Here is a 24,874-nt window from a genome sequence, read left to right as displayed (position 1 = left end):
AGCCTTAGATAGCACTTTAAGGACTTCTTCATGGGAGATTGGAGGAGGGTGTAGATGCTTCTATGGGATCTGAGATTATTGGAGGGACAGATGGATAAAGTTTGAGCTAAATTTATCTGCTAATAGATTGTGGCAATGCCCTCTGGGTATGAGTTTATGATATTATTTACTGTTATCTCTGTTCAGTACTATGCCTTGGTTTGGAGTTTCTAACTTAGTTATGTTCATAGTTCATAGTTTAGTACTATGTTAACTGCCCTTGTGGGCCATTTTAAGCCTAGCCAATTACCCCACATGAGAATCAAACCCTGCACCATGTGTTTACAAGGTAAACACATTAACCATTATGCCAACCTCCAATGAAGGCTTTGTGGTCATCCCTTGCCAGGTTGGCTATTTTTATCCCATATCTGTCATTAGTTGATTTGAACAGGATCAAGAATTCCTCGCATAGTTTAGCAAACGTTTTTTTTTTTTCATTTAGAGATTTAAATTTATTTTTGCATGCAATGCTTTTTTTCTTTTATTGTAAAAGCTGTTTACATTCCAGTTCCATCATATGGGTTATTTTTGAGTATGGCTTTGTACTTATTTTCTGATGGGGACAAAAACATCCGTGTAGCTGTTTACATGTACATAGTATTTGGAAAAGGAATTTGCATAAACCATGGAGACATCAAGGTGAAAGGGACTTTTGAAGTTAGCCAGATCATCACTCAGTTTTAGTAGATTAGTTTTTGCATAATCTCTGAATAAAGTGCATAGGAAGTTGCTTTGGGCTATGTTAACCTTTTGGTGCAAAGACAACAATCTGATGATGTCAAACAATGTAGTGTAGGTCATTTTGATAAGCAAAGCAATCATACTATATAGGTAACACGTCCCTCCAGTCAGACACTGTCTTAAAGTGCATGGTTATGTTTTAGGTATATATTTTGACATTTTGTAACTTAAGTGTCATGATGTATTTTCCACCCTCTGACAGAAATTACACAGGTAGTTTCTTAATAAAATGCTTTGTAAGCTTTTTAAGTACCCTCCCATGTAATTCTGTTGAATCCCTCACTGATACCACTTGAGGGCTTGTATGATGTGGTGTAGTGCACCCATTAAAGTCTATGGATGCACCCGCACATACTCCCTCCAGTGACATCACTCAGGGCATAGTTCAATAAACTTTACAGTGATGTCTCAGAGAGAAAATGAAAGCTTTATGAATTGTTTTATTTTAAGGATTGTGCATTAAATGAGGCACACAGCAAGGAAATGCAGCATGGCACTGGGGGGCATCACATGCCACACTGTGTATGGTAAGTGCATGAGTGTGACTGTACACGTTAAAGGATCTAGGCACTCATTAGTAATTACTTCTCTTTTGACCACCATGTCTTTACATTAGTTCAGAAAGACTTTTGTATGTTTCTTTTCTAATTTGCTAAGGTTTCTCCTTTAGATCCAAATAAATCTTAATTATGTGCACACCATATGTTAGAACAGCTTCATGAGCCTTTGAGTGAAAGTATTGCAAAGCAAGCTATTCAGCAATCAAAGTTAATAAAATAAAATAAAAATTGAGGTATTTAATAGAAAGTAGCGATCTTCATTTTACAGAAAGACAACTATTTTGGGGAGTTTGTCTGCCTTTTTCTGGAAGTAAACAACGGTTGTTGCATTTGTTCATGCCTTGAAAATATGAATGATGCTTAAAATCAACCATTAAATCTTCAGCCAAACTACATATTTCTGCAACTCACTTTATCTGAAGTGAGTGTAACTTTGGGTTTAACAAGGCTCTTAGGATAGTAGCAGAACACTATCTCTTGGTGCTATGTTAAATACGTGGCTAGGGGTTTACTGGTTTGCTTTAGAATATGGCTTGATAACACACTACACATATCTCTGAATCCACACTTATTGAAAAGGGTGCCTGAATGAATATGTTTAGTTTACCAGAGGTCCAGATTAATTTACAGATTAGCAGCAGATGATGAGGAAGTAATGGTGTCACTATTATTTGCTACTCTATTAAGCAGGCAGTCAAAGATTAGAAGGAAGAGTATATATAGGAGTGTGTGTGTGTGTGTGTGTGTGTGTGTGTGTGTGTGTGTGTGTGTGTGTGTGTGTGTGTGTGTGTTCGTTCCAAGAGAAGGAATATCTTATGATAGCTTACAAGTGCAAATTTTAATTATATGGTAATGTGGACTGAAAGAGAGCAGTAACAATGACATCTGAAGAGAGCCATTAGTACTGAGGCGCAGAATGTGGCAGCTCAGCATAATGCATCCGAGATTATCCAAGTTCAACTAACTCTGGGCAAGACTACAATCCAGATTGTAGCTTGCTACAGACCCCCCACCATGCCCCAGGATTCCCACTCCTCTTTTCTTGATGCACTGGATAATATTAGGGTACAACCCAACACCCTAATAATAGGTGATTTCAACTACCCCACCATTAACTGGGCAAACTACTCATGTACCAACTCTTTCACTCAACGTTTTCTGGAATTCATCAGTTCCAACGCCTTGGATCAACTTATCCACACCCCCACCAGGGGCAGCAGTATCCTAGACCTGGTCATCACCAATGTGGGCAACCGGTGTTCCACACCAGAGGTCAATTCCTTGTTGGTCATATCCGACCACAAGCTAATCACCCTAGACATCGACATCCCGCTCCCACCCCCCATTAGGGAAAAAAAATGTAAAAATTTCTCCAATGCCAACTTCATGCTTCTAAAGACAGAAGTGGCAAACTTCACGACACCCATGCAGATGGACAATAAAGGTACGCCTACTGAATCCTGCACAAATGCACTTTATAAGCACTTACACGAGTACATGGATCGTGCTATCCCTAACCGAACCAAGATGCTATCCTCCAAAAACAGGAAGCCAATATGGTGGTCTTCTGCCGTAAGCAAACTCTACAACAGAAGAAAGAAACTGTTGCAAAAAAGAGTAAAATCCCATGATTGGAGGAACTCCCTGATCAGCCTCAGTAAGAAGCTGAGATCCCTCATAAAATCCTCCAAAGCTAGTTATGAAAACAAAATAGTCACCGATTCTAAAGACAATCACAAAGCATTCTATAGCTATGTCAGGAATCTCAATGGCAACACTCAGATCTGCTCTGAGTTACAGCACAATGGCACTAAATATACAGAACCAACTGATATTGCCAACATCCTGGCAGATAGGTTCAGTGCTAACTTTACCCCCCTCTCACCCCCTAAAGGGCCCATCTATATACCGGAAGAATGCAAAGTTCCTGTAATCACGGCTGCACAGGTAAAAACCTCACTCTCCAAAGCCAAGAACACAGCATCCATGGGAACTGACAACATCCCAGGCTGCCTTCTACACAAACTACAGAATGAACTGGCACCCCACCTAAGTACCATATTCAGTTATAGCCTCACCTCAGGCTTTGTGCCAATTGAATGGCGCACCGCGACAGTTATCCCACTCCACAAAGGGTGAGCTATGACAGACCCTGGGAACTACTGCCCCATTAGCCTGACGAGCCTGGTCTGCAAGGCTATGGAACGTATCATCATGGAACTCATAAACAAAGACATTGGAGATCTCCAAACTCTGGACCCCACACAGTTCGGGTATATAAAAGGCAGATCATGTCTCCTAAACCTGATAGACTTCTTTGAAGCAGTCACTAAAGCCATAGATGAGGGTAAGGTGGTTCACTCAGCCTATCTAGATCTCGCCAAGGCATTCAACACCATTCCCCACTCTGGAATTATAGATAAACTCACTAAACTTGGTATAAATCCCTGTGAACAGGATGGGTTGCCAACTGGCTTACTGACGGAACCCACACTGTGAAAGTAGCAGAATCCAAATCAGACTTCAGACCAGTGACAAGTGGAGTACTACAGGGTTTAGTCCTGTGTCCTCTCCTGTTTGGTATCTACTTCTCTGAAGTACAGGCTAACACAGAAGGTCTTTGACTAACTAAGTTTGCAGATGACTGCAAACTAGGAGCCATAATCGAAACTCCTAGTGATGTGGACATCCTACAAAAGGGCCTCACTGAGACAGATGCCTGATGTCAAAGCCATGGCCTCAAGTTCATTGCCAAAAAGTGCATTGTCATCCCCTTTGGTAAAACCTCTGTACCCATGAATTACCAAATAGGCGGTAGTCTACTTAACACCGAAAGTGTAATGAGACCTTGGCACACAGGTGGATAGTAGTCTCTCCTTTGATAATCACATTGCCACAGTGGTCAGGAAATCCTTCTATGTTGCACACCTCATCACAGAAGGTTTCTCATCTAGAAAAAAAAAGGTCATTGTTCCCTCTACTCACCAGTCATTAGACCCATTGTAGAGTATAATGCCCCTTTTGGTATGCACCTCACAAGACATCTACAACAACTGGAAAGGCCGCAGAAATTCCTCACAAAGAGGATTACTGGCCTCAAACAGATGCCCTACACAGACCGTCTCAAAAAACTCCAGCTTTACTCCATAACATATCACCTACTCATAGGCAATCTCTGCTTAACATACAAAGCTATGTCAAACCCAGAGCTTTTGGACATGCTCCACTTAAAGAAATCCCAATCCTTCCGAGCTACATGCTCTAGGGACCTAAACTTTGTCACCACAGTAAACAGAACATGCTGGAGGGATAGATTCCTGTCCCAGAGACTTTCCATACTGTTAGAACAGACTACCTATCTATGTCAAACAGAGCTCCTCATTAGCACTCTTCAAGAAAAATCGTGATGATTGGATGGGTAATAGGAAATTCACCCCGGGGATCACTTCTGTGGCTCTGCGTGACAGGGGCGCAGGAAAATAATTTTCTTGGGTGACTAAAGCCAGGGTACCTTTTTGGCTAGGTTTGTATAGGCCCAAGGGCCAATAGCTTAGTACCTACCTATGAATCTATGAACCTCTAAAGACACTGATAATGGTAGTTAGGTGCGTGTAAGTGGAACGGATTTTAAACTTCTCATGTTCGGAGAGGTGGCATGTAGTAGCTGAGTAGTTGGTACTGAGGAGCAGGTTAATTTGCTGCAGCTGGGAGGAGTCAGGGCTGCTACATGATAGATTATAATTTTGGAGGGGAGTGGTAAGGCAAGTATGTAAAGAAAGTGATATTAGGGGTAGCGAGGGAAGCAGAACTGAGCACAGCAAAGTGAAGTCAATCAGGCCCAAAGTGCATCCTGTGTGGAAACAGTCAGAAGAAGAAAAGGGTAAATAAAACATTAAAAAACAAACAAACTAGGAAACAACAGTAGCAGTGGCAGTGTTAAAAAGCTAACAGGAAAAAGATGGAGATGATAAAAATAAAAAAAGAGAGGGGGGATACCAGTAAGAAAAAGAACAGACAGTGCAGAAAACAGCAAAATAAGACCATCCCAAAATGAAATATGAAAAAGTAGACAGGGAGTCAAGCGTGGAATATTTAGTAACAGACAGGGGACTGAGAGCAGCCAAAATAAATAATGGTAAGTCACTGTACCTTACAACTGCAAGATAGTCAGGACAGTCTAGGATACAGTGTTAGAGTAAAAATGGTCTCCAGCAGAAGGAAAGGTACAAGATGTGACAAACTACTTCTAAGACTGTCTGTGTTCATACAGTAATGTGGTTAGAGACTGAAAAATCACTCCAAGGAATAAAGGCTGATTGTTTGCTTCAGGAAAAGCTGTGTAGGTACCATATGGCATTTTACTTAACTGGCTCTGTTGGTGCAAATGAGATAATGCCCTCTGCAGTTACATTTTCTGGGTTTGCAGACCATGCTTCAGAGCCTAACTGATTTCATCAACAACTTCCCTCTGCACAGGGTAGTGAGGCTAAAGCCAAATGTTACTGTTCTGAATAAAATGTATCAGATTGAGTTTGTACGTTAGAAAAAACACACAAACCTCTCTCTAAACCATACAGACATTAGCTGTAAGTTAAAACCAAGGAATTGCTAGTTTTATATTATTTATAGGGTATTAGTAAGCCAGAGAAGACAATACTCAATTTTATTCCCAATAGGGCAACAGCTGGGTGGACCATCTTCAGGAAAACAACAGTGCAGGAGATCCTGCTGGAACAGAGTTTGACTAAAGCTCCAAGCATGTTCCCATCCAGGGCCTACTTATGTGAAGGCTGTATTGTTAAATAGCAGCCGCTCCCAAGCAACAGTAAGCTAACTTAAAATGGAGGCTTCTCACTTGAAGAACTTTAACAGCCAACTCTGCTGTTCTAATATCTTCTGTGTTACTTCTCTGAAAATCAGACGAGGATAAAATTCTTACAATTACAACTATATTAGATGCATTTTGATAAATACATAAAGCCAACTAAAAACATTACTCACACTACAATCTTCAATGAGCAGCAAACAGTTGTTACACCCATTGCTGGCAGCATAACCTTCCATCATATATAAGAATATGAAATTAACAATTAAAACATCAACAAGTAAAGAAAATCTCAGTCAAACTTTTATAAAATATACAATGTGATAATGCCACTATTCCATATTTATAGTGCATTTAAACTTAACTGTACAACAGATAAGAAAAAAAGCATAGTGTACCTTAGCTGCCTTTGTGGAGTATGGAGGAACGGTTACAAGTGCAACAATCACAAAACAGAAAGGGGAAGGTGAAACAGTGAGTTCAGTGGACAAGAAGAATTACAGTGTCCCCTTAAGGACAGCAAAAAAATATTTCTTAACTGAGAAGGACTGGGGGACCTCTGGTGTCCCAAAAGGGACAGAAACCATTCCTTAACTAGCAGTGAGAATGTGAACAACAAACCACATCCTGTGTAGAAACAGACAGAACAGCAAAAGGTAAGTAAAATGTTTTACTAGACTAGGAAACAGCAATAGCAGTGGCAGTATTAAATGCTAACAGAGAAAGATGGAGAGTATTCACAAGAAGGAAAAACAGACCAAATATATCAGTAAGAGACATGGGGAGAGTGCAGAGGATATCAGTAAGGGGGTGCAGAAGGAGGCAAAACAGAATCCGCCCAGAATGAAATGTGAAAAGGTAGACAGTGAATCAAAGTTCAAATATTAAGTATTAGACACGGGAGAGAGAGAGAGAGCAGCAAAAACAACTGACAGAAAGTTGGTAGGCTGTCTGGAGTGCAGTATTAGAGTAAAAATGGGCTCCAGTAGGAAGGGAGGAAGGCTGCAATGTATGGAAAATTATTCCTAAAACTCTTCGTATTACTAGAGCAAAGGTGAACAGAAGCTGTCTCACTTAAGCTAAGGCAGTAGATAAAAAGAAAGTCAATTTCTCTGCACTAATCCAAGACGTACCAACACAAACAGCCACATTGTAGGGATGGTTCTACCTAAGGCACTCCTTTAAAACCTCTCCCATTCTATTTAAATAGCCCCTACAGAGGAATTAACTGGGTGTTTTTTCCCTTCTTGGGAGTCTTGCCAAGTTTCATCAATGACTTCTGTCTGCATGGGGGTGGAGATCAAGCCTAATGCTGCTGTCCCTGGTAAATTATATTACACAGAATTTAGTTTGTAGGCTAAGAAAATTGCACAAAAATCTGCCTAAACCATAGACACTATACATTTTAAGTTTAAATGAAGAACCAATATGTTTGTGGAGTATTTAGACTGTATCATTAAGCCAAAAATGGACAATACTCACTTTCTCTCCCCACAGCAATCCAAACAAATACATTTGAGGGCAACTGATGGGTGAATCATCTTCAGGAACACAGCAAACTGTAGGAGAGATTGCCGAAATAAAGTTTTAGTGAAGCTCTAATGATGTTTTCATCCAAAGCTGAGTTGTTAAATAACAGAAGCTCCCAAGCACAGAAAGCTAACTTAAAATGGTGGCTTCCTAGCTACAATACTTTAACATCCAGCTCTGTTTTATATACTGTGTGAGTTACTCTAGTAACTAATAGCATTTCTATTATTATAACTCAGAAAATCAGTGCTTATCTGCAACTTTGTTGAGAGAGAGAGAGAGAGATACTCTCTTCCTCCCTATGAGGATTCTGATGCTGAAGAATCTACCCCTTCAGCCTCTCCTCCTGAGGATTATTCTGTTGGGGAAACCCTACATACCATGAGGGAGCACTTCTACTGGGAGAGCCAAGACTACTCAGAATCTAAGAAAAGGCTTACAGACTTCCTTTTACTTCCTATGCACAGGCCTCTTGCTATTCCTCTGGTTTTAGACATTGTAGATGATGTATTTTTAGAATCCGTCCTGTCTCCAGACTCTTTACCTCCAGCACCTGTTAAGCCAGACAGGTACTACAGGGTTCCAGATTCCAATAAATTTCTTTATAGAAACCCTGCTGCTGACCCAGAAACAATATCTCAGGGTCCCAAAGGGGTCAAGGCTTCCACTGCAAAAAACCCAATCCCCTCAGACAGGGATTCAAGGGCACTGGACAGATGGGGAAAAAGATTTATACTTCTGCTACCTTGGCTGTAAGAGCTTTAAATAGTCAGTTTCATATGCTTAAATATCAGCAATATTTAATGTCACTGCTTAAACAGAAAATGTTGACAAATTCGGAATGTGCAGAAAACAAAGAAATGCAGGATTTATTGCATGCAGATGAACAAGTGGGAAAGCATACTTTGCAATGTGGTTTTGACTCTCTGGAGGCCTCCTGCAAGGCCGCTGTTACGGGTTCTGTCATTAGGAGGCATGCTTGGTTAAAAGAACAGAATCTGCCTGATCATGTTAAAGCAAAATTATTAGATGCTCCATTACAGCATGATACTTTGTTTGGTGTTAAAGCAGAAGAGGTGTTGAAGAAAATGGAGGATAAAGCGAAGTCTATGCAGACAGTTAAGGATTTCTTACAGGTACAGCCACCCAGATTTAGCAGGAACTGTCCTTCAAAGAATTGGTCCTTTCCAGTGTCAGACAGGCCACAAAGAGGCAGATACAGATGCCCCAGAGGCAAATCCCAGCCCCAAGGCTCATACAGGTCTAAACAATGGGGTGTTTCTACCTCCAAAAGCAGAGAAGACAAATATCAGCCATACAGGAAACAGTCCCAATGACTTTCCTTTGCCAGCACCAAGCACTTATCTATTGGCAGCCCCCTTAGGGGGAAAACTAGCACTTTTTCCTCAAAATTGGTACATGATCACCCAGGACAAATGGGTCTTGAATATAGTGTCGCAGGGTTACAGGTTCCATTTTCACACCATGCCAAGGTCAAATGGTATGCCAGACCTGCCACACAATCAATGGGCAGAGGCACAAAAACAGGTTTCATCTCTCATGGACATGAGGGCCATTCAGCGAGTGCTGCAGCCAGAGCAGGGACAAGGATTTTACTCAAGACTTTTCTTGGTACCCAGAAAGGACAAAGCCTGGAGACCAATACTTGACCTGTCTATTCTAAACACATTTCTGGACATTCCAAAATTCAAAATGTTGACTCTGCAACAACTTCTGCCCATGCTGGGCAAGTAGGCTTGGCTTGTAACATTGGACCTAAAAGAAGCATACCTGCATGTCCCAATCAGACAATCTTGCAGAAGATACCTCAGATTCATAGCTGGCTCAATGCACTACCAATTCTCTGCACTGCCCTTTGGCTTATCTACTGCGCCCAGGGTCTTCACAAAATGCCTGGCACCAGTAATTGCATTTTGCAGACAAAGAGGAATTCAAATATATCCTTACTTGGACGACTGCCTTATTCAAGCAGAGAACAAGGACATTCTACTAAAGCATCTGGCGTTTGTAAAAAGATTACTAATTTGTCTAGGGTACACAGTAAACAAAAAGAAATCAAAACTAGTACCTTCTCAAGAGATAATATTCCTGGGTACAAGCTTAAATACAACTGCCCAGATGGCTTATCTCACACCAGACAAACAAAGGCAACTGACGTCTTACTTCAAAATGTTGGCAACAAAGACCCAGTTATCTGCAAATAAAATTCTGCAGGCTTTGGGTTTCATGGCATTCTGCATTCTGCTAATTCCATATGCAAGACTGCATATGAGGAAACTACAATGGTATCTAAAAAGTGTTTGGACTCAACATTGCCACAGCCTGGAAACATTAATTACCCTCATTCCCTGCCTGCAACAGGAGTTTCGATGGTCGGCACAGGCCTGTCACCACAACAAGGGACAGCCATTCACCTTACCCACATCCAGGCAGACATTAACAACAGATGCATCAGACTGTACCTGGGGGGCACGCATGGCAGGAAAATGTATTCAGGGCACATGGTCCGCAAGCCAAATGCATCTTCATAGCAATCAAAAAGAGATGCTAGCTGTTCAAAATGCCCTGACAGCCTTCAAGGATCTGCTTCATCCAGGACAACTGCTGATAAAGACGGACAATACTACAGTCATGTGGTACATAAACAAGCAGGGAGGCACACATTCCTATCCCCTCTGCAGACTAGCCATGACTTTGTGGGACACAGCATTGACTTACCAAGTACACCTGCAAGCACAATTCCTGCCAGGAAAAATAAATACTCTGGCAGATGAACTAAGCAGAAACCTCACGGATCCCCACAAGTGGAAACTGGATCCACAAGTCTTCAGCATGATAACAAAGAAATGGGGATGCCAAGACATAGATCTATTTGCCTCCCCTCACAACTGCCAACTACAGAGATTCTGCACAAGGACTTATCACAAGCAAGCATGGAAAGTGGATGCTCTATCATTCAGCTGGAAAACCCTAACAGTATATGCCTTTCCTCCTCTGCCTCTCCTCCCCAAGGTACTCCTAAAGGTCAGACAAGAGAAGCCAAAAATGATTCTGATTGCCCCAGGCTGGCCCCGCCAGCACTGGTACCCAATCCTAAAGAGCTTGTCTCAAGGCCCAGCCTGGACATTACCTATAATTCCTCACTTACTGATCAGATCCTGCACAGCCAACTCAGGACCCTAAATCTGGCAGCATGGTGGATAATGTAGCCATTCAGAACACCCCTCTCTCTAAAGCAGTGATGGATGTTATTTTGGAGGCCAGGAGGCCCAGTACCAGAAAATCTTATGCAGAAAAATGGAAGAGATTCTTTGCTTGGAACCAGACACAAGGAAATTGACACGTTTGTACCAAATATTCCTCAGATTTTACAATACCTAACTGAGATGCTGGACAAAGGCCTATCCTTTTCATCAATTAAAATTCATGCCTCTGCCATTTCAGTTCATTACAATACGGAACCACCTATTTTTTCTCATCCATTGCTAAGGTAGTACCTCAGAGGGGCCAAAAACATAAGACTTCCAAGGAGAGCACCAATACCTACATGGGACCTCAATTATGTTTTGGAAAAACTCACACTGCCTCCTTTTGAGCTAGCCAATACAACTGCGATAAAGTTCTTATCATGGAAAACAGCTCTGCTCCTAGCAATAACCTCTGCAAGACGAGTCTTAGAGTTACAGGCACTCATGGCTGTAGAACCTTTTATCATTTTCCATCCAGACAGGGTTTCTCTGAGGACAAACCCGACATTTATACCTAAGGTAGTGTCCAGCATGGCCCTTAACCAAACCATTCATTTGCCTACTTTTTATCCAAACCAACAGAATAAGGGTGAGAGACTCATGCATTCTTTGGACATACACAGACAACTATGCTTCTACTTGGACAGAACTAAAGCTTTCAGAAAGACTGAGCAACTCTTAGTGGCATATGCTGCAGGATCACAAGGAAAGGCTATCTCAAATTATCCTATTTCAACATGGATAGGCCACTGTATTCGTTTCTGCTATTCACAACATGGCAAATCTGTGCCTAAGGGCATTAGGCCTCATTCTACCAGAGCAGCAGCCACGTCAGCAGCTTTCCTCAGAGGAGTACCAACCAAAGACATTTTAGAGGCTGCAACTTGGAGTTCAGTGCACACGTTTACAAGGCACTACCACTTACCTCGCTACTCTAAATCCAGAGCAGGCTTTGCCACTGCAGTTCTGCAGGGCCTTATAGCCTCTCCTAATCCTATTTAGACCCAGCCACCCAACCTTAGCTTTGGGATTCAACCCAAGTGTAATGACTGCAACAGTGAAACACGATGAACATAGTACAGTTGTGTACCTACCATAAATGTAGATATTTGAGTGTATTCACTGTTGCAGTCCAAGTTACCCACCCACCATCCCCCTTTTCTTTGCGGGGACTTATCTGTACTTCTCTATTCTATACAACCTATGTGGTGTATTTGCTTGTAGATGAGGGAAAGGTTTACTTTAGTGCATGCATATTTATTGGCATTATTTTAGCCTACCTCTGTGGGGGCACCTGACATCTGGGGCAAGAAAAACTGAAGAAAATGGTGTCGGCTGCATCTTTTATACCCCTGGCACACTGACGTCAGGGAAGAGGCGATAGCAACCGACGCTGGACCAGGACTTTGGAATTCAGGCCGACTGCAGGTGGCCTGCCAGCAGTATAACCCAAGTGTAATGACTACAACAGTGAATACACTCGAACATCTACATTTATGGTAGGTACACAACTGTACTCTTTTTTTTTCCTTCACACCCATATACAGGTACAGTGAATATTCCATATTTATTTGGTTTCAGTATTTACAATTTTTCTGACTTAAACAAAGGTCCTGAACATCACAACCTTTTCCTTAAAGGATTTAATTTTATACCAGCATCCCAGGCCAACATGGTGGACACCATACTTGACTTAAAACATTTTACATGTAAACTCAACTTTCATGTACTGTTTGGTGAATTTGACTCCTTTTAGAACAAGTTTAGGAGGAGGAGTTTGGATAACCCTCCACTGCACCCTGTCATACACATTTTTGAAATGTCTTGTGAGAAAGAAATTAGAGAACTATTCAATGGAAAGAACAGAAAGAAATGTTATAATCTTTCCAAGGCTGGCAGGGATATTCTAAACAGTATCATTAATGGCAAGAACATCAAGTGCATAAAACCTGATAAGGGAGGGCGATTAGTTATTATGGATAGGATGGACTGCACAAGTCGAATTTATAGATTGTTGAATGACGAGGAGGTGTATTGTATGGTCTCTAGCAACAAGATCAATATTACTTACAGGGCAATCAAGGTGTTCTTGAATGAACTATTATTATTTGATACTATATCTCAAGGCCTGTACGATTATCTTTTAGTGCAAAAACCCACAATTCCAAAGATTTTTGGCATGCCAAAAATTCATTCAAATGTGTTGGATCCACCCTTGTATCCTATTGTTGCTGCTGGTGGTTTAGTCATGGAGCCAATGGCCAAGTTCATAGGCTAAAAGTTGAAACACCTTGTTCAAGGTTTTCCACACATTGTCCATAATTCCTGGGATCTTTTAGATACACTTCAGAAATTGGACTGTGGAGTGACTGTCTCCTTGAGACTTGTGACATCCAGAGTTTGTACACTGTGATTCACCATGAGGAAGGTCTGTTATGGTTCGGTGAAATGGTGACTCAGTACAGTTCTCTTACATTTTCAGACACCACACTGGTTTGTGATTTCATGGAAGTTGTATTAAATAACAATTTTTGTCCTATTTATAGGGAATTTTACAAACAGCTGAAAGGTGTAGGTATGGGGGCTGCATGCACCTCCACCTTTGCAAGCATCATCTTGTTTGGATTTTGTTCAAGCTCTCTTTATTCAAAAAATGTGTGGGGTATTTTCACTATTTGGGTAGCTTACTGATCCTGTGGTCGGGTACAGAGACACAATTGGATACATTTGTGGATGAATTGCAGTCTAGTACCACCTTTTTAAGATTTACCCACCATGTTGACCCATCCGAGATCCACTGCTTGGACATCCAAATCAAGAAAAAACAGTATGGTAGTATGGACACACAGAGTTACAGGAAGCCCACTTTCATAATTCTTTTTTGTTGTACACCAGTTCTAGCCCTTTCATCAAAAGAAGGGGATTATGAAAAGCCAACTCATGAGGATTTCTTGCCTGATATCTGATGACAACTGTTTAACACAGTTTGACACCCTAAAATCTATGCTTTTGGAAAGAGGGCAATCTGAAACTCCTCTTGATAATCTTCAGAGGGATGTGTAGGCAGACAAAGACACACCTGTTATTAGTATGGCCTTTATTATATTAAGTCAAAAGACACAATGAATTAAAGTAAGAACACTTTTGATCATGCCAATATGGCTTTACATTACTCATTGGACTCTAAAGATCCAAAACGTGGTGCTGAAAAATTGGGCCATCTTATATTGTAATGAGGGAATCAGACAAAATCTTCCTGATTTCCCGTCATTCACCTTTAAGAACAAGCCTAACATGACTACTCAGTACACAACCCTCTACTGCGACCACCTAGGAACACAATATGTGAGAGATGCAATTACATTAAGAACCTAGAATCCTTGCTGTCTCAGTCACAAGCCAGTACGTCTGGCACTGAGAAGGCTGTCTGCACAAACACTATGAACAACACACCTCTAACATCACCCACATCTGTACAGCACACTCCTACATATGCGGGGTTCTCAACAAAAACATACCTAAACAAAAGAGACCTCAGAAGCAAAACACACACACATCACAATCCACAGCACCAAGCATCACACGTAGTACACAAGTCTGTGTCTCACAGCTTCTAATGCCCAGCCACAAACCCAACATAATAGTCATAGGAGACTCTAGCGTGAGACACACAGATGTGACCCTCACCAGACTAGACAAGGAGAAAGTCTTGGTAAGTTGCTTGTCAGGTGGTAGAATCTGCCACATCATGCACGCACTTAAGTCTGTTAACAACAGGTGCTGTTATGACTCTGTCATAGTCCATGTTGGTGTGAATGACTTGAGATGTACCTCTCTGGACTATATGAAGAGAGTCATGATTGAGCTCCCTGAATATGTGTCCCAGGCAGGTATGTCCCTAGACTTAGCAGCATCCCATCATCACCTAGAATAATGCCTCAGTACAAACAGAAAATGATTGACTTTAACAATTGGCTTATTTTCTGGTGTCATTCCAAGGGGATCCAGGACTTGACAGCCTGGGAGGGCATGATTTACAGACCATGATGCTTTGCCAGAGATGGCCTTCATCTGTCTACCCTGGGCTTCAGGCTTCTGGCAAATGCTCTTGCCTCCCCATAGTGCCTTTTTTAGACAAAGTCATGAGCACAAATTTACCAACATGAAAAATTCTGCTAAATGAAATTTAAAGGTCATGCTGCTAAACGCTAGGAGTCTTAGTATGAAACTGCACTCATTGCAGACATTCCTTGCCTTGAAGGATGCTGACATTTGTGCAGTCACTGAAACCTGGTTCAAAGCTGTGGAGAGCACCCCAGCCTTACCAGGATAGTCATCCTACCATACTTTCAGACCTCAAATGGAGGGCTACAAAGCCAAAGGAGGTGGAGTTTCAATATTTATCAAAGACATACACACCCATCCAGGCTGATCAAACAGTATGATGCACAGGAGACATGCCAAGTGCAGTTAACTGTTGAAAAAAACACCTATTCAAATCATAGCTAGCTACAGACCCCCAGCCATGACTCAGGATGCCCACTCCACCTATCTGGACTTACTAAAATCCATCAAGATTCAACCCTCTATCCTGATCCTAGGTGACTTTAACTACCCAACCATAGAGTGGAAGACCTATTCTAGCCCAAACATGAATGCCCAGAGATTCCTCGACTTCATCAGTGCCGATGCTTTGGATAAGCTGGTCCATACCCCTACAAGAGGTGAAAATATCCTGGACCTGGTCCTAACCAACATAAGTAGCCACTGTAGCACCCCTACACTTTCATCCTCCTTGGTAAGATCCGACCATAAAGCGATCACTTATGAAGTCACCACCTCCCCTGATCCCCCCAGTTAGGGTCAAACAAAAAACGTTTCTAAAGCTGATTACAGTCTCCTCAGAGCAGGTATAAGCAGCTTCACAGCCACCGTCCCTTCAGATGGAACTAGCACTAATGTCCAAGTCTGCACCAAAAAACTATATGAGCACCTACATAGCTGTATGGACTCAGCAGTACCTGACAGGACCAAATCATCTTCCTCAAAGAAGAATAAACCTGTCTGGTGGACAGCAGCAATAAACAAACTCTATAATAAAAGGAAAAAATATGTTGTCCAGGACCAAGAAGGAGCAGGTGCCAAATTGGAATTAATCTCTCCTTTGTCTGAACAAGCAAATAAGGTCACTGGCAAAATCTTCTAAGGCTAACTTCGAGTCCAAATTGGCCACATCTGCTAAGGACGATCACAAGGCCTTCTTCACATATGTCTGCAGTCTCAGAGGTAACACCCAAATCTGCTCTGAATTGGTGGGCAATAAGACCACATACACAAAAATCCCATAGGTACAGCCAACTGCTGGCAGACAGGTTCAGTGGAAATTTCACCTCCCTGTCCCCCCATCAGTAAACCAGGACATCCCCAGCACCTGCCCCCTCCCTGCACCACCAGGGAACAGGTCTTTAATTTCCTCTTAAAGTAAAAAAATACAGTCTCCATGGGACCCGATAACATCCCTGGCTGTATCCTACATGAATTTGGGCATGAGCTCTCAGCTTCATTAGGCACCCTATTCAACCAAAGCCTGAGCACAGGCTTCATCCCAACCGAATGGAGGACAGCCACTGTCATCCCTCTACACAAAGGAGGAGCGCCCACTGACCCAGGCAGTTGTAGGCCCATCAGCCTAACTAACCTGATCTGCAAGGCCATGGAATACATTATCATGGACCTTATAAACAAGGACATTGCAACCTCCAAACACTTGACCCCACACAGTTTGGATTTGTCAAAGGGAGACCATGCCTGTTAAATGTGCTCAACTTCAAAACAGTCACCAAAGCCATGGTCAAGGGGAAGATGGTGCACACCACCTACCTTGACCTAGCCAAAGCCTTCAACACTATTCCCCACTCAAGCATAATAGATAAACTCTCCCAACTAGGTATCAACCCGTATGCTACCAGATGGGTAGCTAACTGGCTAACTGATAGAACCCAGTCAGTCAAAATAGGGGAAGCCACCTCTAGTAGTAGACCCGAAACGAGTGGTGTTACCCCAAGGATTGGTCTTTGGGCCTTTACTGTTTGGAATATACTTTTCTGAGGTGCAAGCCAAAACCAGTGGTCTGTGGTTGACCAGGTTTGTAGATGACTGCAAGCTGGGTGCTGTCTTAAAATCCCCTAGTGATGTAAACGTCTTCCAAGAGGGCCTTACCCAAACTAATGACTGTTGCTAAAAGCATGGCTTAAAACTGAATGTCAAGAAATGCAATATTATCCCCTTTGGGGGAAATGGCATCCCTACTAATTATCACATTCATAACAACGTACTAAGCATACAATCAGTTGTGAGGGACTTGGGCACCTAGGTTGATAGTAACCTGACTTTTGACCACCACTTTTCCTCAGTTGTACGGAAGGCTTTCTACATGGCCCACCTCATAAATAAGGGTATTTCATCCAGGAACAAGGAGGTCATAACATCCCTGTACCCCTGCCTTATCAGACCCATTATCGAGTACAATGATCCCTTCAGCATGTACCTTGTCAAGCTTATGCAGCAGCTGGAGAGACCACAGAGTTTCCTGACTAGGGAAAGCCAGGGTCTCAAACACCTATTCTGTACAGATAGAATAAAATACCTGTCTCTCTACTCAGTCTTGTACAGACTGCTCAGAGGTGATCTGTGTCTTACATACAAGGCCACCTCAGACCCAGCCTTGATGGAGTTGCTGCATATCCGTAAGTCAAACTCCACTCGCACAACCCGCACGCAAGGCTTTAACCTGGTCTGTGACATTAATAGAACTTGACGCGGTAGATTTCTGTCCCAAAGACTCCCTCAACTGTGGAATACACTCCCTCTACATTTCAAGCAGAATACCTCTGTAGCCCTCTTTAAGAGGAACCTGGACGACTGGATAGGAAACAGAAAATACACCCCTGGAATCCAACCTGTGTCCCTGCTGGACAGGGAAAACAGGTGCTGACTTTGAGGGAACATGGGCCAACTTCTTGGCTAGGCTTATAAGGGCCTCTGGGCCAATAGCCTAGCATCATCCTATGAACCTATAAAATGGTTAATGGGGAAACTGTTTCCAGGCAAGTGACTCTTGAAACACGACAAATTGTGGATGCTGCCATCAGTGCACGTATATTGAAACCAGCTATGAAGGTGACATAATAGAAAAAATTAGGGATGTTAACATCTGTGGTAAGTTTAAATGCCGATCAGAGAGGTTAGTCTACTTGGTGAAATGTATGTCATACCTGCCTTCTATATTGGTAAGACTAAAAATGCACTCAACAAAAGGCTATACCAACACTATTATATCATATCCAAAAGGGACATGAAGAGTGCTTTGACTAGGCATGCTGTACATGCTCCAGTTTCAAGAAGTTTACTTTTGGGGGGCTTGAACAGGTGGAAGCAGGTGCCTTTGTTGGTGATTGAGAAAACAGACTTCTACATTGTGAGATGTATTGGCAGCTGGCTTTAGACACAGCAAATCCACCTTGACTGAATGAGTATATTTCCACTGCTAGTGAACTTAAAAGAAAAGCCGACATACTCTGAGCAAAATTTTACAACTGGTATGGCTTTCTGTAGTACTTTCTTTGACATTCTAGATTTGTTTTTAGCCATTTTACTTGGTTTAATGTGGAAGTGTTTTTGGTGTATATATACCTTTAAGAACTTTCCCAGGCCTTGTTCAGCCTGCCTGTTAATCAGCAGTTCCTGGGGTGTGGTTTTACTTCTCTGAGCTGTTAAATGCAGTGTTTAGAGGAGTTTTCATGGTTCTGAAGAAGAGTATGTTTAGACGAAAGTGCATAACCATGAATTGCAGTGGTTTTTACCAATAAAGAATGGTTTATTTGTACAATAACTGTTAACTGGAGTGGTTTCTACCATTGTGGATTCATTTGCTGTAGTCTTTGGCTTTCAGGTCAGTTATTCGTTCATATGTTTAAAATGTCGATAACATGTTTTACATAATTTAATGTGAACCAGGCCAGTAGAACATTTAGGAGGAACTATTTTCATATCCAAATATGAATTTTTTTATTGTTATTGTTGCTTGCAGGAAGTTATCCAGCTCCACCTAACTAGTTCACTAAGCATTCCAGATGATGACAAATCCAGCAGAGATGAGTTTGAGCAAGAGAAAGACAAAAACAAAGAAAAGGATAAAACGAATGAAAAACCCAAAGCTAGAACACTGTCAAAAGGTGAGGTTGTCTTGTTTACATTTTTCACATAAAAAAACACTGTGTCTGGTTTATAGCACTGCTTTAGTAACAAAAAAGACTTTGTTATGAGCAGCTGCAGAATTCATGTACCTTAAATTCTGTTAGCATTTAATAGACACATTTATAAAATATTCTTTGTGATAAGCTGCATATTAAATTACCTTAGCCATGGAGGTGAGGAATGTCACTCAGACATTTCTCACCTCCGTGGTTAAGGTAATTTAATATCTGTAAACACTTCCATCTTTTTTTTAACATAGGTAAATATTCACAGTTAAGAGGAAATTGAATATAAAATCATGTCGCTTATATAGCAAAGTATTACACAGAAGAAGAGTGTTGCAAATCATTGGGACTGGTATTCAGAACCTTTTGCAATGCCATGAAGTAGTACTAAATAGCAAACGTCATAGAATTATTTGGTTTTATGATGCTTAGGTACGTACTAGGCATGGCACAGTACTGCATCTTAAATTGTGTCTGCATTGCCAGCAGCAATGACACAGCTCAGCAGTACTGGTGTGACCATGCTATGAGCTGTCACATGACAAAGATGACTAGAACAGTAAGGTGGCATGTGCAAGACTGTGCTTGTTCAGTTGTGCAATGAAGTGATTCATAGTAGCAGTTCAGGCGCTGGGAGTAGGTCATAAAGGGCCAGCTTGGTTTATGATTTAAATGTGGAGGAAAATGAGGACAGTAAATGCTGAAAGGTGGAACTAGCAAGCAGAGCAGTATGTGTGAGGGTAATCTCAGGGAAAGATAGGCTGGGGAAGGAAGGCTTGTTTCTAAAGATCCAGACACTCAGTTTGTATTTTGTAATAAAAAGGGTAAATGGAGAAGGAAAGATGGAGTAGACAGGGCCAGACAAACAAATATAAAATGCAGATGTAGGTAGATAGAGTTGATGTGGACGCTAAAGGCAGAGACAGCAATGGTGGGATGCAGACATGCAGATGGAGGATAACTGGTGGGAAGGATTTTTTTCAGGGAATGGGACATGACACATAATGGAGGGGAACACAAGGATGAGGTGTTGGGTGGGGTACAGGAGGTCTGTCTAGCCACCCTAATATAAAGCTCACCCAGACATTTCTCAACTCCAGGGCTACGGTCATAGGCAGGCTGTGCTTTGGTGGTCCGATGGTTGGGACTTGATGGTTGTGCAAGTCTGTCAGCTACACCTTGCTGTGACCACAGTCATATTGCATAAGTACGGCTGCAGTGTATCTTGTATTTGACCAGCCACTGCATATTAAGCTAGGTGATTGGGGAGAACTCTGTGGTTCTTACTCAGAAATTAGCCCCACTCCCTCCTAAGGAATGGAAACATATAGTACCATATAGCACTTTTGGTCACCTCCAAATAGTGAACCCCCCCCGTGAAGAGGTAGACCTGGCAACTGCTTGATAACCCAGCACCAGGTAGGTCAGGTAGTACATACACAGGTACCTGCTACTGCTTCTCCCAACCAGCACCATGGCTGGACCTATAGGAGGATGAGAAAAAATAGATACTTAATATGTAAGACAAATTAGCACTCATGTATGTTGCACATATGACTGCGGTTGCACAGTACAGCCATGGAATTAGCATACATATCTCATTGCAGTAACAGCCTATTAGCTCTCATGACGTAGGTGTCTCTGATAAAACTTCTCATCTCAGCAGCTGAAGTAGATGATTCAGTACACTGTGACCTTGTTAACAGAAAGCAAGAAAAAAGAATAGACCCTAAAAAAAACAGTGAGATATACACTTCTTAATATAAAAGGTTGGCCCACATTCCCTATGATGTGCCACCTACAGACAAAGCAGGTCAGAGTAGCACATGTGCAAGTAACTATAATGATACTTGCACTGCTGACCAGAATAAGGTGATTACAGTGATATTACTCACCAAACTTGTATGCTCTGCCAGGCATCTACTTTATATAGTCTTCCATCATAATGCCCTGGCTAGTGCCTATATACTCCATATGTAGCTGGCTGCACGATGCAGGAGTCCTGCTGAACCCAGTGCCTAAAGAGGGCTTATCCACTGTGTGGCTGTCTTCATGAGGAGAAAAATGGTAGCTCTCATGCTCATGGCCACAAATTTAGACATCATGGATTGTGCACCAGCAGGCAGTAATTGTGTGCTTGCAGAGGTATTACTAGAACAAAAGATGCTGCATGCTTTGCAGGCTCCATGCATAAGCATCATGTGCACATGTCCTTGGACAGACAGGGATTGGCATGGCAATGCTGAATGTATTATGGTATCCATTCAGACACTGCTACACTATGAGATCCATTTTAGCTCATTGAAAACTGTGTTTACAATACTGCTGAAGACCACATTAAGTCAAGCTAATCAGAAGTAAGATATCAGTGAAGAAAAATTCAAGCTGTGATGTAGGCATAGTGGAAGAAGACAGTGCTCCTTGTAATGTACTTCTGCACTGCACTGAGCACCCATGGTACATGGCAGCAACAGGGACAAATAGGAAACTGTAGATGGAACGAGATAACAAAGCAAATGGGCATGATGACTTAAGTATTCATCTTGTGGGCTCAATGTGACATGAAGCATACCACAAAGGAGGGGTCTTATTGGCATAGCTTAAGGGCAAATGTGAATGTCTGGCTTGGCAGGATCTTGCTGGCAGAAAACAGATTAAGGGCATGGCAAGTGAATGTCTAGTCCACCGTCCTAGACAATATAACACAGGGGTGTGACAGACAAATGTCCAGATAGGAGGCCTTTTATTGGCAGAAAACATAACAGGTGAATTTTCAACTAAGAGGATCACATTAGTAAGAATATAGCACAAGGCATGACAGGTGAATGTCCAGTTGGAGCTTCACCATTATAGATAGCATAGGACAAGGACTTGATGGGTGAATGTCCAGCTGTGGACTCTTCACCAGAGAGGACGTAGTACAAGAGCATGACAAGTGAATGTCCCTCTAGGGCTGGAAGAGTCTCACTTTGACAAAAGTCATAGCACAAGGGTATGGCAAATATCCCACTGGAGGGGTGCGACAGTGTGGCTACTACATGCAGACTGCAAGAAATGCTACAGGGGGAACACTGGAACTTCTACATTGGTCAAGACTTAGCTATGTGTACAGAGGGAGGAGAAAGGCACATCACTACTAGCCAAACAGCATAGTGCTGCAAGAAGGTAGGCAGTAGTGGCATACCCATTACTTCTGTCATTATGAGATGGGATGTGAATGGTCACAGTAGAAGAGCAGAGAGGTAATTGGCCAGCAAATGGAGGGAGGTGGGCAGTGTTAAAATAGAGTGGTCAATCAACACACACACACACACACACACACACACACACACACACACACACACACACTGACCAATATGTGTTACCCACAAGTGCCCACATTTTACTGTAGGCACAAGAGTGGCAACAGCAGGAAAAGTGCATCACCTGAAAGATTGAAGTAGAACTTCAGGCCCTGTGTATGTTATCTGTAGAGAGTGATAATGGCATAGTGAAGAAGACAAGATGCCTAGTAATGTACCTCTGGATGTGTATTATGGACAAAGGTAAAACTAGCAGGACTGTCTGGGTCTAGATGTGGCATGTACTTCTACAGGCAGGGACTGCCATGCCAGTGCTGAATGTGTTATGGTATTGATTCAGACTCTGCCAAATTATGAGTGCAATGGCCACATTGTTGCCCCCCCAAGGGATATTTGTTTCATACCTTTATGCTATGCTTTTGTCATAGTGAGTCTCCTCCAACCCTAGATGTCAGTGCTGTAGGTGGCCATAAGTGGACAGTAGTGCAGGTACATTGCAGTTTCACAAATCTGATACAGCATCCAAGAATGAGGCTGAAGACAGTGGTAAGGACAGGTCCACCATAAGAGGCAGACTGCTAAGACAGCAGTTTAAAGAGGTGGAAATGTTCCTAGTAACTTTGTGTGGGGCAGGTGAGGAAACCGTTATACATGGTGGTGTCTTGAATTTATGAATTGGGCTGGTGACGGCTACCTCCATGTCTGCAGGGGATACAGCAGGTAGATTTCAAGTTGTACACCTATGAGGTTTCAGAAGAAATTATTTATCATAACACTTATGCTCATCTGTTCTTCTGATAATTGTTGCTTCGAATGTGACAGTGCACCAAAAATAAGTAAGCCAATCTGGTGGTCCCCTGCCATAAACAAACTCTACAACAGAAGGAAGAAACTGTTGCAAAAGAGAGTAAAATCCCATGAGTGGAGGAGCTCCCTGTTCAGCCTCAGTAAGAAGGTGAGATCCCTTATAAGGTCCTCCAAAGCTAGCTACGAAAACAAAATCACCACTGATTCTAGGGATAACCAGAAAGCATTCTATAGCTATGTCAAGAATCTCAATGGTAACACCCAGATCTACTCTGAGTTACGACACAACCAACTAATATCGCCAACATCCTGGGAGATAGGTTCAGTGCTAACTTTACTCCCCTCTCACCCCCTAAAGGGCCCATATCTATATAGGAAGAATGCAGAGTCCCTGTAATCACAACTATGAAGGTAAAAGCTGCACTCTCTAAAGCCAAAAAACAGCATCCATGGGACTGGATAACATCCCAGGCTGCGTTTTACATGAACTTCAGAACGAACTGGCTCCCCACCTAAGTACCACGTTCAATCATAGCCTCACGTCAGGCTTTGTGCCCACTGAATGGTGCACAGCAACAGTTGTCCCACTCCACAAAGCAGGAACCACCAGTAATCCTGGGAACTATCTCCCTATTAGCCTTACAAGCCTGGTCTGTAAGGCCATGGAACGTATCATAATGGAACTCACAAACAAAGACATTGGTAACCTCCAAATTCTGGACCAAACCCAGTTCAGATTTGTGAAAGGCAGATCATGCCTCCTGAACCTGATCGACTTCTTTGAGGCAGTCACCAAAGCCATAGATGAGGGTAAGGTGGTTCACACAGCCTATTTTGACCTCGCCAAGGCTTTTGATACCATCCCCCATTTGGGAATTATAGCAAAACTCACTAAACTAGGTATAAATCCCTACTTCACAAGATGGGTTGCCAACTGGCTCACTGACAGAACCCACACTGTAATAGTTGCAGACTCCAAATCTGACTTCAAACCAGTCACAAGTGAAGTACCACAGGGTTCAGTCCTGGGACCTCTCCTGTTTGGTATCTACTTCTCTGAAGTACAGGCTAACACTGAAGGCCTTTGGCTAATGAAGTTCACAAATGATTGTAAACTAGGAGCCATAGTCAAATCCCCAAATGATGTGGACATCCTACAGAAGGGCCTCACTGAGACAGATGCCTGGTGTTAAAGCCATGGCCTCAAGTTCAATGCCAAAAAGTGCATTGTCACCCCCTTTAGTAAAAACTCTGTACCCATGAACTACCACTTAGGCAGCAGTCTACTTAACACCAAATGTGGTGTCTCAGGCTGTGTCATACGTGAGCTCCAAAAGGAATTGACACCGCATCTTAATACCTTGTTCAGTCTCAGCCTCTCCACAGGATATGTGCCCAGAGAATGGCGCACGGCAGCAGTGGTCCCGTTACACAAGGGTGGGGCCACAACTTACCCTGGGAACTACCGACCAATAAGCCTGAACAGTCTAATCTGTAATGCTATGGAGCAAATCATTATGGAACTCATAAATGGAGA

The 24,874-nt window shown here is 42.4% G+C and overlaps 1 protein-coding gene across 12 annotated transcripts in view; it reads left to right on the top strand.

The window, feature by feature from the left end:
• ARPP21 (cAMP regulated phosphoprotein 21) overlaps positions 1–24,874 on the top strand; it is a 1,402,215-nt gene that overhangs the window by 387,344 nt on the left and 989,997 nt on the right. For all 12 annotated transcript variants that reach the window (XM_044065000.1, XM_044064996.1, XM_044064997.1 and 9 more), the window contains one exon: positions 19,057–19,201. In XM_044065000.1, coding sequence (XP_043920935.1) covers positions 19,057–19,201 — 145 coding nt within the window. The remainder of the gene's footprint in view (positions 1–19,056; positions 19,202–24,874) is intronic.

Source organism: Protopterus annectens, chromosome 3.part0 (assembly GCF_019279795.1).
Source record: "Protopterus annectens isolate FY-2018-M chromosome 3.part0, PAN1.0, whole genome shotgun sequence".
NCBI lineage: Eukaryota > Metazoa > Chordata > Ceratodontiformes > Protopteridae > Protopterus > Protopterus annectens.
Note: the sequence above shows the minus strand (reverse complement) of the source record. Positions and strands in the feature narration are given on the sequence as shown.